Here is a 12,430-nt window from a genome sequence, read left to right on the forward strand (position 1 = left end):
AAATTTAAAAAAAAGAACCTGCCAGATGCTTCCAAGGAAATGGTAGAGAGTACCATTCCATCGCAAGCGTTACTCTAGCATTTCTGTATTTCTGACAGACTTAACATTTTAAATCAAAACTTTTTAAATGGCGGACTAAACTGGGATGAATAGAGACGCACATTTTGAGAATAAAACCATAGAGACACACAGAAGACATTACAAAAGGACTGGCTAGCTACTTTTCGTGGGGAGGAAGGGTGGTCGTGATAGGACACCCGGAGGGGCTGTGGATGGCTGACAAAGGGCTTTCTGGACCTGGGGGGGTAGTTAGAAGGATGTCACCATATTTTTTTAAGCTATACATTTGTGTGATTGTCTTGTTTTGTTATCAAAGGTTAAAAATAAGCACTAATAGTAATAAGGAAGGTCCATTTTGGGGGGAAAACTATGGAATGGAGTCAAACATTAGTGGCATTTTTGGGGCACCTGGCTGGCTCAGTCGGTGGAGCATGGGACTTTTGATCTCAGGGTCGTGAGTTTGAGCCCCATGTTGGGCGTAGAGCTTATTTAAAAAAAAAAAAATACACATGACATTGCCTATGTGTTGATTTATAAGTAGATTTATAAGATGAGTTTCCAGAAACCTGATTTGTGAATTTGCACAATGCCATCACTCAAGCTGGATTTGACCCTACGGTTGTTTGGGGTTTTTAGGCAGAGGTAATAGCTTCGCTTCTCAGAATACATCTGGGGTTCACCCATGAAACAAGCAGGGGAAAAACCATGAGGGGGGAAGGCCACTGTCAAGACAGTCTGCAGTCAAAACCAGCCCATTCGGCAGGCACAGACCGAGTGCCCAGTGCCTGTGTCCGAATACACATTGAAGGCAGCCAGGTAAGGCTCTTCTCACCTCGATGCGAACTGGTCTGGAAGCTTAAGCATTGTGTGCAAGGCTCTGGAGACCGGTCGCAGCATCCAGGACCCGTCCCCATGCAGACCTCCATTCAGAAGGTAGCCAAGCGCCTGGAAGGGTACACGACAAGCAGGTCACGGCGGGAAGAGAAATTTTGGGAGCTGTAGACAGGAGGGACAGAGGCTTCAATCTCTCTCCTCTCATGCCTTCTGGGGTTGGCTGTGCATGAAACAGAGGTAGACACACCCGCTCTTACCGGCCTTTCGACCTGTCATGGCTGGGCCCTTACCTCGTGCCTGCAAAACTGACCCCATCCCTCATTTGTCTGTCTCCCCCTCGCCACTGAGGACCACCATCTGCGTCCTCAAACACATCCAGCGCAAGCGGGCCTTCCCCAGCCCCGGGGCAGGGAATTCTCCCGGTGAGCACCTGAGGTAGTTAACTGGAGTTCAGAGGCTGCGCCGTAGGAGAACTAGATTCCTGCAGCAGGACAAGCACCTGGAAGCCGAGGACGGCCTCACGGTGGGCAGGCCGTGGGCAAAGTCAGTAACGCCGCGTCCACTAACATTCTTGCTTTCTTCCCCGGCGCACACGGCCATCCGCGGCAGTCACAATGCACCGTGACGCACCTTCGTCTGACCCCCACCTCCTGCCTTAGGCAAACGCCTTCTTCCCTCAGCCCGTCGTGGTTCTGGCATTGGCACAAAAAATGTTTCTGGGGCCAGGTAGGCAGACCCTCTATGGCAGGGATTTCCCACTCTCGGAGGAGGAGCTGTTTTTTGGTTTGTTTTTAAAGATTTTCTTTTTAAGTCACCTCCACACCCGACGTGGGGCTCGAACTTCGAAGCCCCAGATCAAGAGTTGCACCTCTAGTGACTGAGCCAGCCAGGCGCCCCTGAGGAGCTGTTTTTTAAAATACCACTTAAAAAACAACAACAAAAAACACAAGAATTCAAGGAACCCACACCTTAATACAAATTGTTAATGAAAATAAGCTTTATTACATCAAGTAATAAATACATACAAAGATGCAAACAGTTTTAGTCATTTTCTTCCAGATGTTTGGATCAACTTACAGGAAAAGCAGAACTGAAATCCACACACAGTCTTAGTAGGAAAATTTGGAGGGGGGGTTCTTGTTAGGTTAGGTTTGGTAGGTTGCTCTTTCTTCTGTATTTATAACTTGTGCATTTTTTAAATTGACCTCAAAGCACTAATAGTCATGCAAGCAAATGCTTAAGCACAAAAGAAGTTACATTAAGCGGAATCCACACGGTGTGGCAAACGTACGCACTCAAAAAAAAAAAAACAAAAAACCCTCAGAGTTGTATTAGCTTATGAAAAAGAACGGAGAACAATCTGGGTAACGTAACTGGGATCTTTGCTGTGAGACAGGTATCTTTTACGTGCATCTTTTTAATCAATGCTTAAAAAAAAAAACAAAACAAGAACAAAAAACCCTGGGTAATTCCTAACTATTTAAAATGTAAATCCTAGTCAACTGCAAAGTATTTCTCAATCTCAGAGCCTCATGAACCATGGGAGGGACGTGGGAAGGAGAAATCAAACCGTTACCCTTTTGAAAACAAGAGTTTCATCTGAACATGGGAGATGAGCTGTAACTTCTGGTCTTGGACGAAGATGGTAAACCTTCCGCCTGGCTAGGCAGCTAGGATCGGGCGTTCCGTTCCGTTTCGGCCAAGCACTCTCGAACCAGTCCTCTGGCGTGAATGATGCCTGGAGGAGGAGCAGAGGCTGAGGATCGTCCAGCAGAACCCACTCCAGGAGAGGAAGGGGGCCCTTCACAACCCAGCTGGAAAGCCCCCGCCCTGGGAGGGAACTCGGGACCTGCATCCCAAGCACCACGGGGTTCCAGCGGTGTGGGGAGACAGACACGAGCGTCCCATCCCTCCTCGAAGGCCTTCCCTCCTCGCCCAGACTCCTCTTCGTGGCTCCTACCAACCCCTTCCCGCCCACACGGGGACGGCCGGCAAGCTCTCCGTGCACGCCAGGCTCTCAGAGGACGCAAGCAGATGTGTCCCCGCCCGCCTTCGTCAAGCCTGCCCCACTGTGGAGAATCCAGGACTCCAAATCCTGATTTTTCTCTGGCTTCTTCATAGTCTACGTTCTAGAAAGGGCTTGTCCGGTGTCCAGCCTGCACACTTAGGATGCAAGACTGCTCATTTATGTTCACCCTTGGTCCACCGTGACGTTGCCCGCCAGGTGCCAAGAGCACCTTCGGCCCTACCACCCCCTGCCCATCTCTTCCCTCTGGTTTGGTGGTTATGGTTTGGTTGTTGCGTTTGGGTGGTGGTGGTGGTGGTGGTGGTGGTGGTGGTGGTGGCGGCCTTCAGCGAACGCCGTGAGACACTTAATCTCGTTTTAACAGACACAAAGAATCTACTCCTGAGAGAGGACCGCCGGAGGGCACTGTGAGTGACATCCCCAAGTCACGCAGGCATCCACATCTCACAAATCTTATCTCTGAGCTTCAGAAGACTTTTTTCTAGAAAAGGCCAGGCAGTAAATATCTCGGGCTCTGCAGGCCACACGGGCTCTGTCACAACCACTCAAGCAGCCGTTACAGAAGCAGTGGGTGTGGCCATATTCCACCAAACCTTTTTTATGAACGCTGAAGTCTGAACTGCAGAGCATTTTCACGTGTCACAGAATCATTTTCCACCATTAGAAACTGAAAACCGTGCTTGGCCTATCAGGCACGGTTTGCTGACCTCTCCGCCCTGCGCCTGACCCCCCCGTACCCTTTATGACCCTTCTTCACCCCGTTATGACACGCACTGGGCTGGCCTGGACTTGGCTACCGGTCCGCGTGACCGTGGGACCAGCTGCTCACGCAGCACATGCCCTGGGGCCACCACGAGGCATACCTATCGGTTGGCCTGAACCTGCTGCCTTTTTTGGGGGACTGCAGATCGCCCGTTAGACTCTGGGATCCAGCGTCTTCCCAGGGATTTCCACTCGCATAACCAGAACTCCAGGTGTCAGGACTGTCTTGCTTCCCCTGCCTCCAAACAGCAGTCCGGACGCAGAGCAAAGCCCACCTGCCCCCCCACCCCACCCCGTGCTGGATCGGGGTTAACCCCACCTCTCCCCAAGCCCTGTCCAGGTCCAGCCTCTCTGTCCACGAAGGCTTCATACCCACCAGCGAAGCCTGCTGCCGTGGGCCGGAGCCTGTCCTCACCAGCCATGCCCGCCGCCGTGGATCCATGGCCCTCCGCAGCAGGCCCCCTTTATGCCCCAGATTTATTCCCGGCGTGCCTCTCCAACCTTCCCCAGAAACACCAGATCGCTTCTGAAATTAAATTCGCACCTAGGCCACAGCTGCTCTGCCCTGCCACCTTCTAAAACAGAAATCCCCTTCTCCCCTCCCCTCCAGCGGCTTCGTGAGGTGGCAGCCGATTTCACCTCCCCCTGGAAGCAGCCGGTCAGTCACGTCTTCAGGTGAGTGAGTCACTGGGTTTCTGCGACATCATGCTCCTGCCCTCCCACCCGCCCTCCTCAGTCCTGAAGGAATTTCAGTGCTCTTGCTCTCCCTCCCCAGACTGGGACAGACCTATACGCCCCCTCGGGCTCCACTCCAAAGAGCTGACAGCAGAGGGCAACCCAGGACCCAGGACCTCCCGACTCCCCGGCCCCGGCCCACCCAGAGAAGGAAGCCTGGCACGTTTGGCCTCCCGCGGCTCCCTGGGACCAGCAGCCAACAGGAGCCGAGCAGGCAACAAACAAAGCGGCAGGATCTGGGCTATAATTTTAAAGCATATGGACCCTCCCGGGAGGCACGCAAGGCCTTCCCGTCAGATCCCAAGGAGAGTGTACATCCCACGGACCGGCCCACCCCTGCCCCTGCGGACGCCTCCACATCAGAGTAACAAAACGGGGGCCCCTGGGGCATAGGGGACCCCCCCGACCCCGAAGAGAATCTCTCACAACAGTTAGCGCCCAGCAGGGAGGCGGCACCCGTCAGGGAGTCCGGGTCCCGCCACTCACCTCGCTTTAGTCTCTCCATGGCACTCTTGCTCCCCGCGTAAGTGGGTCTAATCTCTTTCCCCAACTCCTCGATGATGGCCAGCAGTTCGGCATATTTGCTCTGGGGTACCTGGCTGTTCCCTGTTCCCTAGAGTCAGAAGGAAGAGTTTACGTGGCTCGAACCCTTCCCTGACCCCACGGCCACGGTCAGGACCGCACCACGTGCCAGCCACGGCGAGGACAGGGCAGGGGGGAGGCCCGCCCAGAGGCGGCTGCTGCCTCCGCCGGGGCCAGGCCTGTCCGCCCTGAGGAAGAGCCACAGGCAGAGAGCTGGGCCTCTCTGCCGTCGTCCGACACCCAAGGAAACCACCAGCGGCCTCCAGAAGGCTTTCATCCTCTCGAATGAGGAAAAGGAGGGCTGGCTGGTCTCAGCGAGCGCTGGGTATTTGCTAGGACCCAGGCGGAAGTGCAAGCACATCCCGGGGAGGACAGTCCAGAGCAGGGGGATGGGATGGGGGCCACACCCTGGGGTGAGCAGGACCACAAATAACTGCCAAAAGCCAACTGGACAGCACACAGAACGTGTTTCAATTCACCCATTCTCCCCCCCGCCGGCAGGGCCCACCCCACCAAACCCCTTCTTCTCTAGACTCCCCCCGCCACAGCCCAAGTAAGCACCCCGACGGGTGAGGCTGGCGTCCCCGCGGGCCCCCCCAACCAGGCCCTCGCCTGCTCCTCCCTCCTCCGCCGCCGTCTCTGTCTCCTGGCCTCCAGGGCCCCCCTCCTGTCCTTGCTCGGCTCCCCAGCGCCCTCCGGGTGCCGCCTCCTGGCCCGGCGGCCCTCCTCGCCCTCCTCCCACGGCCGCTTCCTCCGGGGCTCCCGTTCCAGGTCCCGTATGTGCTCCTGGGACAGCACGGCCTGGCGGGGCATGGCCGGCCACCACCCTCTCGCAGGGCCAGCCTCCGTGGCGACCCCAGAACGCGGCCGCGTTCCGATGACAGCAGAGAACCCGACGGCAGCCACGGCCAGCGGGCACCGAGGCGGGGGCCTGGCCCGGTCCCCCCACCGGTGACAGCCAGTGAGGCCAGTGGCAGCGTTGACCCCGCTCGACGGCGAGGAACTGGGTCTCTGCGAGGTGGCCAAGCAGGGGTCAGGCTTGTAAGTGGCAGAACCCCGTAGAAACCCCTGCGGCCTGGCTCAAGGGCCCCCATTCCCGAGGAGGCGCATCTGGGCTCCGGGAGGATATGGGCCCTGTCCTCCTCTTTGCTGGGGCCACCACCTTGCGGAGAGTGAGTGGGAACGGGGTCCCCTCTCCTCTGTCCAGGCTCAGATCCAGAGCCCAGGTCAGGCCTTACTTCCTCAGGAATCCGGTACAGAGACTCCGGCCGCAGGGACACACGTGGGTGGTGGCTCCAGCAGGGCCTGCAGCACTCAGGCCTTCCAGCCCCCCGTGGGCTCTCCGCCCCCATCTCTTGGTAGCCCCGTGAAACAGCCTGCCGCCCCTCTGCTCCGACGCCCCGAGGCTTGAGACTTGAGGTCGCAAGGGCCGGAGGTCGACGCAGTTCGGACGACTGTTCCACTCCATCATTTCTACCCCGTCCCACCGGCTCTCCTGCCCGGACGGCGGGAAGCATGTCCCCTCGGTGCCCAGGCCAGCCCCGGAGCCCCTCCCGCCCCACAGCCCCCACTACCGTACCTGGGTGTAGCCGAGAGACGGCGGCCCGTAGTCACTCAGCAGCTGGCGGTACTGGGAGGATGTTGCCATACTGGTGGAGGGCGGGTGGACGCTCCCAGCTATGGAGAAGAAGAGAAGAATCAGGAATCACGTGACTGTACCCAAAGCAAAGGCTCTGGGTCCCGAGACAGTCCCCCGACCCAGGACGCATGCCAGACAGCGGTCTCTTGTCTTCATGGGACAGAGACCCTGCCCTGCTCCCGTCCTCTAGTTTGGGGATGGCCGGCACTCAGCCCAGACAACGGGAAAATGTAGCTAACAGGCCACCACTCTTCCCACCCAGCACCACGGCAGACATCGCTCCTCAGTCCCAGGACCCCTTCCCAACCACGCGGTCAGGACTGGTCGCAAAGATGAAATCTGCGGCTACTCTTGGCCTCATCCTTGCTGGCCACTTTTCCCTGGGTCCTGCTCCCCAGAAGTGGACGACCGAGAGCCAAATCACCGCCACAGGAGCCCAGCTGCTGCGGAGGCTGGTCTATATCCCATGTGCCCAACTCTTTGCTGGACATATGCTAAGGAAGACAGAGGGAGGGTTCAGAGGCCTAACCCTGGCCAGAGACTGGTTCACTGGACACCAAGTCAGGAACCTGGAGTGTATCACAGTCTCTCTGTGTGTCCTCGGTAGCCTCTCAATCTCCCTGAGCCCCTGTGGTTCCCTCCCCAAAGAGGGAACAGGATTCGTGACAGTCTGATTCTACGCCGGGATGGCTCACATCCCAAGGGAGGGAGGGACAAGGCCCCGTCTATGGACTGCAACACTCAGATACCCTGTCCCTCAGCTGTGAGGGACCACGTGGGGACAGGGCCCGGCTAAGAATGGAGCCTCCTGGATGCGGGCTGGGGAGTCATCAGCAGGGAATTTTCCGGCTCCGGCTCAGTAGCTGGAAGCATGCAGACCCATAATGGCGTCCAAGTGGCCATTAGCGGGTAGCGGATGTCCTGCAGAATTACAAACAGCGGTAACCATGGAGAATTTACCTAGCCCTCCTCAGCAGCCGCCCGCCTGCCTCCACGCCCAGTCGAGGAGCAGCTCCCCCTCTGCCTGCCGCCCCCAGAGCCAAACGGTCTCTCAAGCACACGGCGGACTCCGCAGACTTGGCCCCGGGGATGGACAGCTGGTGCCAGGCTGGCCAAACCGACCAGCTGCTCATCTGGTGTGAGCAGGGGAGGGGACAGGGAGGAAGAAAGCTCAGGAGCTCCAGCTGGTGGAGTGGAAGGGGCCCTCGGGGAGCCCTGGAGCCCCTGACCATAAAGAGGCAGTCTGGAGAGGATGGGCGTTCTCCTGAGCCACACACCACAGAAGAGGCTGGTACCCCGACACCATATTGTCCCTCTGTCCAGGAGCTGGGGACAGCTCTGTACCCAAGATGTCTTCCCCGCTCTCGGGCCTGCCCTGGATTTCACCTCCCCCACCCCAAGCCGGGGCCCAGGTTTAGGCTCAAATGTGGGATGCCCAGTCAGGAAACATGGATTCTGCCACCTCTAAGCCGGTAAGTGGGCACATCACTGGGCCACTCCTCGCGCCAGTCGCCACACCTCTAAAGTGGGGACGTTAAGACACCTGTGCTTCGGGCACATACTGCTCGGGATGGGATGAACTACTACCATGTCTGTGACCGCCATCCGAGGCGACCACAGATGTGCAGTGGCCAGAGCACAGGAGTGGGGCAGCGTGGGTGCCCCCCAAGCACCCCTCACCAGAGCAGCCAAACAACCCCAACTTCCTGAACCTTCTGATGTGGGCAGTGAGTGTGGTCTTTGCAGCCCCAGATCTGGGTTCCAGTTCTGACCACCACAAGATAGCACACCTCTCTGGAAGGCCAGGATGCTAAATGCAAGACCACGGTGGTACGTACCCCTGCAAAGCAGCCCCGTGTCTAGGAGATTCCAGTTCCTGGGCAGGTGAGTGGGACTCGGGTGTGCATTCCCTGCACCACCCTTTGCCCTCACCTCTTGCTGCTCGGCACTGCTTCTCACCTCCCTGCCCTCCCGTCCCATCTGCTCTCCTACAGACAAGGGCCTGGACCAGGAGTTGGTCTGGCTGTGTGACCTTGGACGAGACCCTTCCCTCTCTGGGCCTCAGTTTCTCCATCTGTTTGAGGCAATGATTCCCAACAGACTGTCTAAAGGCTCTAGATCCCAGTCTTCCATGGGGCTAGGGTTAGGTCTCAGGTGGGGGGCTAAGACAGGGAGGGAGGAGAAATCACTGGGTTTGGGTTAGGGGGAGAATTGGGCAACAGCTGAGGGCTTGCCTTTCCCCTCCCCAGGTGACGTGGTCAGTGACCCCAATTCTGTGTCAGTGCCAGGCTCTTACTCTGCTGAAAAGGGGGGTGTGTGTGTGTGCGGCCCTGGGAAGAGTTGGCAGAAGGGCCCTGAGTTCTACTCATGCCCACTCCTTCCGGCAGACATGGGGAGGGCCAGTGCATCCGGCTGCAGGAGGCCAGGGAGAAAACCAGACTGGGCGTGAGCACGGCCGCTCCGAGCATCACAGACAATGCACGCAGTGTGCGGGGACCAGGGAGGGCCCGGAGCCGGGGGAGGGATTGGCAGAGGCCGGCAGCTCCTGGGGCCAGGCGCAGCTCCCCGCCCCCACGCCAGACAAAGAGCGGCCTGGGCCTGGGGAGCTGGCGGCCTTCCCGCCACTTGGGGCGCCTGGGGGGGGGGGATGTGCTCTCGGGCGGGGAGGCGGGGGCTTTGTCTAACTCCGCCACTGCCACCGCCGGCCAGGCCGCGGCTTGGCAACCCGTGAGCAGGAGGCAGGGCTGGAGGGCGTGAGGGATGATGACAAGGAAGCCAGAGGAGCGGCAGCGGAGAGTCCATCTTGGATGCAAATGGCAGGGGGAGAGTGGGGCTTTCTAAAGGGTCCATGGGGAGGGGCGCAGCCCCCCCCATCAAAACACCAGATATCTGGGGACCTCAGCAGTCCTCCTGGAAATCACCGCAGAAGAAAACCTGTGCACAGGTGCCAGCCAGCCCAGCACAGAGCTTCAGGGGTCCTGAGTGGGTGCCCCTGTCACTTGACCCCAATCCCCGCGGGTCCCAGTTTAGGGCACCTGCCTCAACTATACTAGGCCAGGCCTGAGATTTCCAGGGTGTCAGGGCTGGCAGCAAGACCTTCCGCCCTGCATACCCCAGAGACAGATGAAGTAGGCAAGGAGAAATCCTCTCTGGGCCACAAAGCCTATCTCTGGAAGGTCTGCAGACCCCAAAGGTGGTGAGAACATTTGAGAAAATCGTGGCTGTTTGCTCTTGGGACGCAGACCCCAAATTGAACCAATTCAACTTTGCCCCCACCCGCAACCTGAATCTTAACCCTTTCCAACCCCCAAATCTGTGTCCGCTAAGTTAAAATACATATACATATATATATTGATTTTCTGGGTCTCTCTTCAGATTTTTGGAGTTATGGAGTCAGCGTTGGGAGACAAGGCCCAAAACTTGCGGCCAACTGCCAACGTGGCATTTCTGACCAGCAAGGCCAATCCCCTCCCCCACAAGGCCTCTGCCCCCTCCCCCCTCGAAAGCGCCTGCTTTTTTGGAAGTGTATTTCCAACCAAGGGTCTAAGGGAAAAAGACCCAGGCAAAGGGGAAAAGCCCGTCACACCCTAACCTCACCATCTTCCTTCCCCCAACCCAGCTCTCCCCTTGATCCCTGGGACAAGCCCCTGGGCACAGCCTGAAGCTGCCTGACAACTTCTGGAGGAGTTTCCTGGGATCGCCCAGCTCCAGCCCCCGGGAAGGGAGAGGACGCCCCTCCACCCCCGGCTTCCGCAGAAGGGGCCTTCGAAGCCCAGACTTGGGAGCTCCGGGATGCCGGGTCTGGGCTGAAACGCCGCCCTCACCCGCCGCCCGCAGGCACTCAGACGCCCCCAGTCTTCTCCAACTTCTGTCACTCCGCGCACGCCTGAGGGGACATCCGGCGTGCCGCGCTGTGGGCACCCCAGCTCCGGCGCGCCGGGCCGAACCCCCACCGATGATCGAGTCCCCTGCACCGCCGGTGACCCCAGCGGCCCCGCGCCCTCAGGGGCGCCTGCACCTGGCACGCTCGCCGCCCCCGCCCTGTCCACGCAGGGCCCGGCCTTGCTCCCCTGCACCCCTGCGGCCCGCCTCCCGACACCCAGCCCCGGGCCCGCGCCCCCCGCTCCCCAAGGGCGGCCCGGGCCCCGCGCCCCGCGCCCCGCGCCCGGCGTGGCCCGGCCGCTCCCGACTCCCGCCGGCAGGGGCCCTCGCCGAGCCGCCCAAAAGCCGGAGGAAAAAGGAGCAGAGAAAAGCCTCCCCCGCCCTCGCCCGCCGCGCTCCCCGCGATCCCTCGGCCGCCGGCGTGGGGCGGGGGGGGGGACCGCGGCGGCCGCCCGCGTCCCCGGCCCCGGCCCGGCCGAGCCCCACCGCGGCACGGGGCGCCCCCGCGAACTTTGGCGGCGCGGGCGCCGGAATCATGGCGGCGGCGGCCGCGCTGCCCCGGGCCGGGACCCGGTGCCCGGCGCCCCCGGTCCCCGCGGGCCCCCGGGAGCCGGGGCCGGGGCCGGGCGCGCCGGCCCCCAACTTGGCGGCACTTGGGGCGCGGCGCGCGCGGCCCGCGGGGCGCACTCACTCACCGGCGTTGAGGGAGGCGGCGGGCATGTGCGCGGCCAAGTTCGGTTTGTAAGACATCCCCCCGAGCGGCGGGGCGCGCCGGGGCGCCGCGGGGCCAGGCCCGCGAGGGCGGCGGCGGCGGCGGCGGCGAGGCCGGGCGGCGGCGAGGCGGGCCCGGCGTCCGAGCGCCCGTCCGTGCGCCCGCCGAGCTCCCGCGCACTTTTTGTTGTTGACGGCTCGGGCCGCACCGGCAAATATGGCCGTCCCTCACCCTGACACCCGCTGCAGTATATCACCCATACATCGGGCGGGCGGGCGCAGGGGCGGCCGCAAACTTTGAGCGGAGCCAGCGGGGCCGGCCCGGGCCGGGAGGGGGCGGCCCGGCGCGCCGCGGCCCGGCGTCAGGGGGCGGCTCCGCCCGCGGCCGCGCCCCGCGCCTCCGGCCGCGCTCGGCGCCCGCAACTTGGCAAAGTTTGGGGGGCTGGGTCCCGGCGGCGCCCAAGGCCCGCGTGGGTCCCTTTCTTCTTCTAGGCTTCAGCGCCCGGAGATTCGCTATTTTACCACTTCGTCTCTTTCCTTCCTTTTTTTTTTTTTAAATAGCTAGGTAGGATTTCAGAATTACTTTTTCCCCCCCTTGGATGTGGGGGCAGGGATGGAAAATTACCTGGAGAAAATGGTGGCGAGTGGTATTTTTAAGCACGTAGATCATTCCAGACGCCGAAGTCTGGCCATTCCCCAGAATAAGAACAACCAGTTCTTGACATTGATTTCAAATAAATTTCGTGTCCCTGTCTGTATTAAGTGGTTTTTAACCCTTTGGGGGCCTATGAGACTCCTTGGAGACTGACAAAAGCCAGAGGCCTCTTCCCTGGAGTATTTACTCTTGCATCCACATAAATTCTACATCTTAACTCATTCAGACATTTAAGAAGCGCCTACTATGTGCCTGGCACCGGTCCAGGCGCCAAGGATACAAGAATGAACTTGACAAAGTTTGTACTCTCCTGGAGTGTGCATTACAATTTTCGGTCCTCCTTCCACGCCCACCCCTCCAGCCCATCCTCAGGTCAGACTGAAACATATCATCAAATATACATCTTGGATTAGATGACTAAGCTTTTGAAGGTACCGTTTCTTGGAGTTCCGCTTAAATAGTAAAGCTCGTCAAAATACACAAGATACCCACCCTTTTCTCCCGTTTTTAATCGCCATGCCTTGCAGATTTTTTAATTAGTCAC

The 12,430-nt window shown here is 59.5% G+C and overlaps 1 protein-coding gene across 1 annotated transcript; it reads right to left on the reverse strand.

The window, feature by feature from the left end:
* Nucleotides 1-1,873: 1,873 nt before the first annotated feature.
* On the reverse strand, nucleotides 1,874-11,325 carry CDK2AP1 (cyclin dependent kinase 2 associated protein 1). The gene is made up of 4 exons (XM_088019318.1): nucleotides 11,216-11,325; nucleotides 6,579-6,676; nucleotides 4,904-5,030; nucleotides 1,874-2,632 (listed from the first exon to the last, which is right to left on the reverse strand). Exons 1-4 carry the CDS (start codon nucleotides 11,268-11,270, stop codon nucleotides 2,565-2,567), a joined length of 348 nt encoding a protein of 115 aa, XP_087875444.1. The 5' UTR covers nucleotides 11,271-11,325; the 3' UTR covers nucleotides 1,874-2,564.
* Nucleotides 11,326-12,430: the final 1,105 nt, after the last annotated feature.

The sequence above is a fragment of the Eumetopias jubatus genome, unplaced genomic scaffold (genome assembly GCF_037043125.1).
Source record: "Eumetopias jubatus isolate StellerSeaLion01/CBP00866 unplaced genomic scaffold, mEumJub1_p1.0 scaffold_16, whole genome shotgun sequence".
NCBI lineage: Eukaryota > Metazoa > Chordata > Mammalia > Carnivora > Otariidae > Eumetopias > Eumetopias jubatus.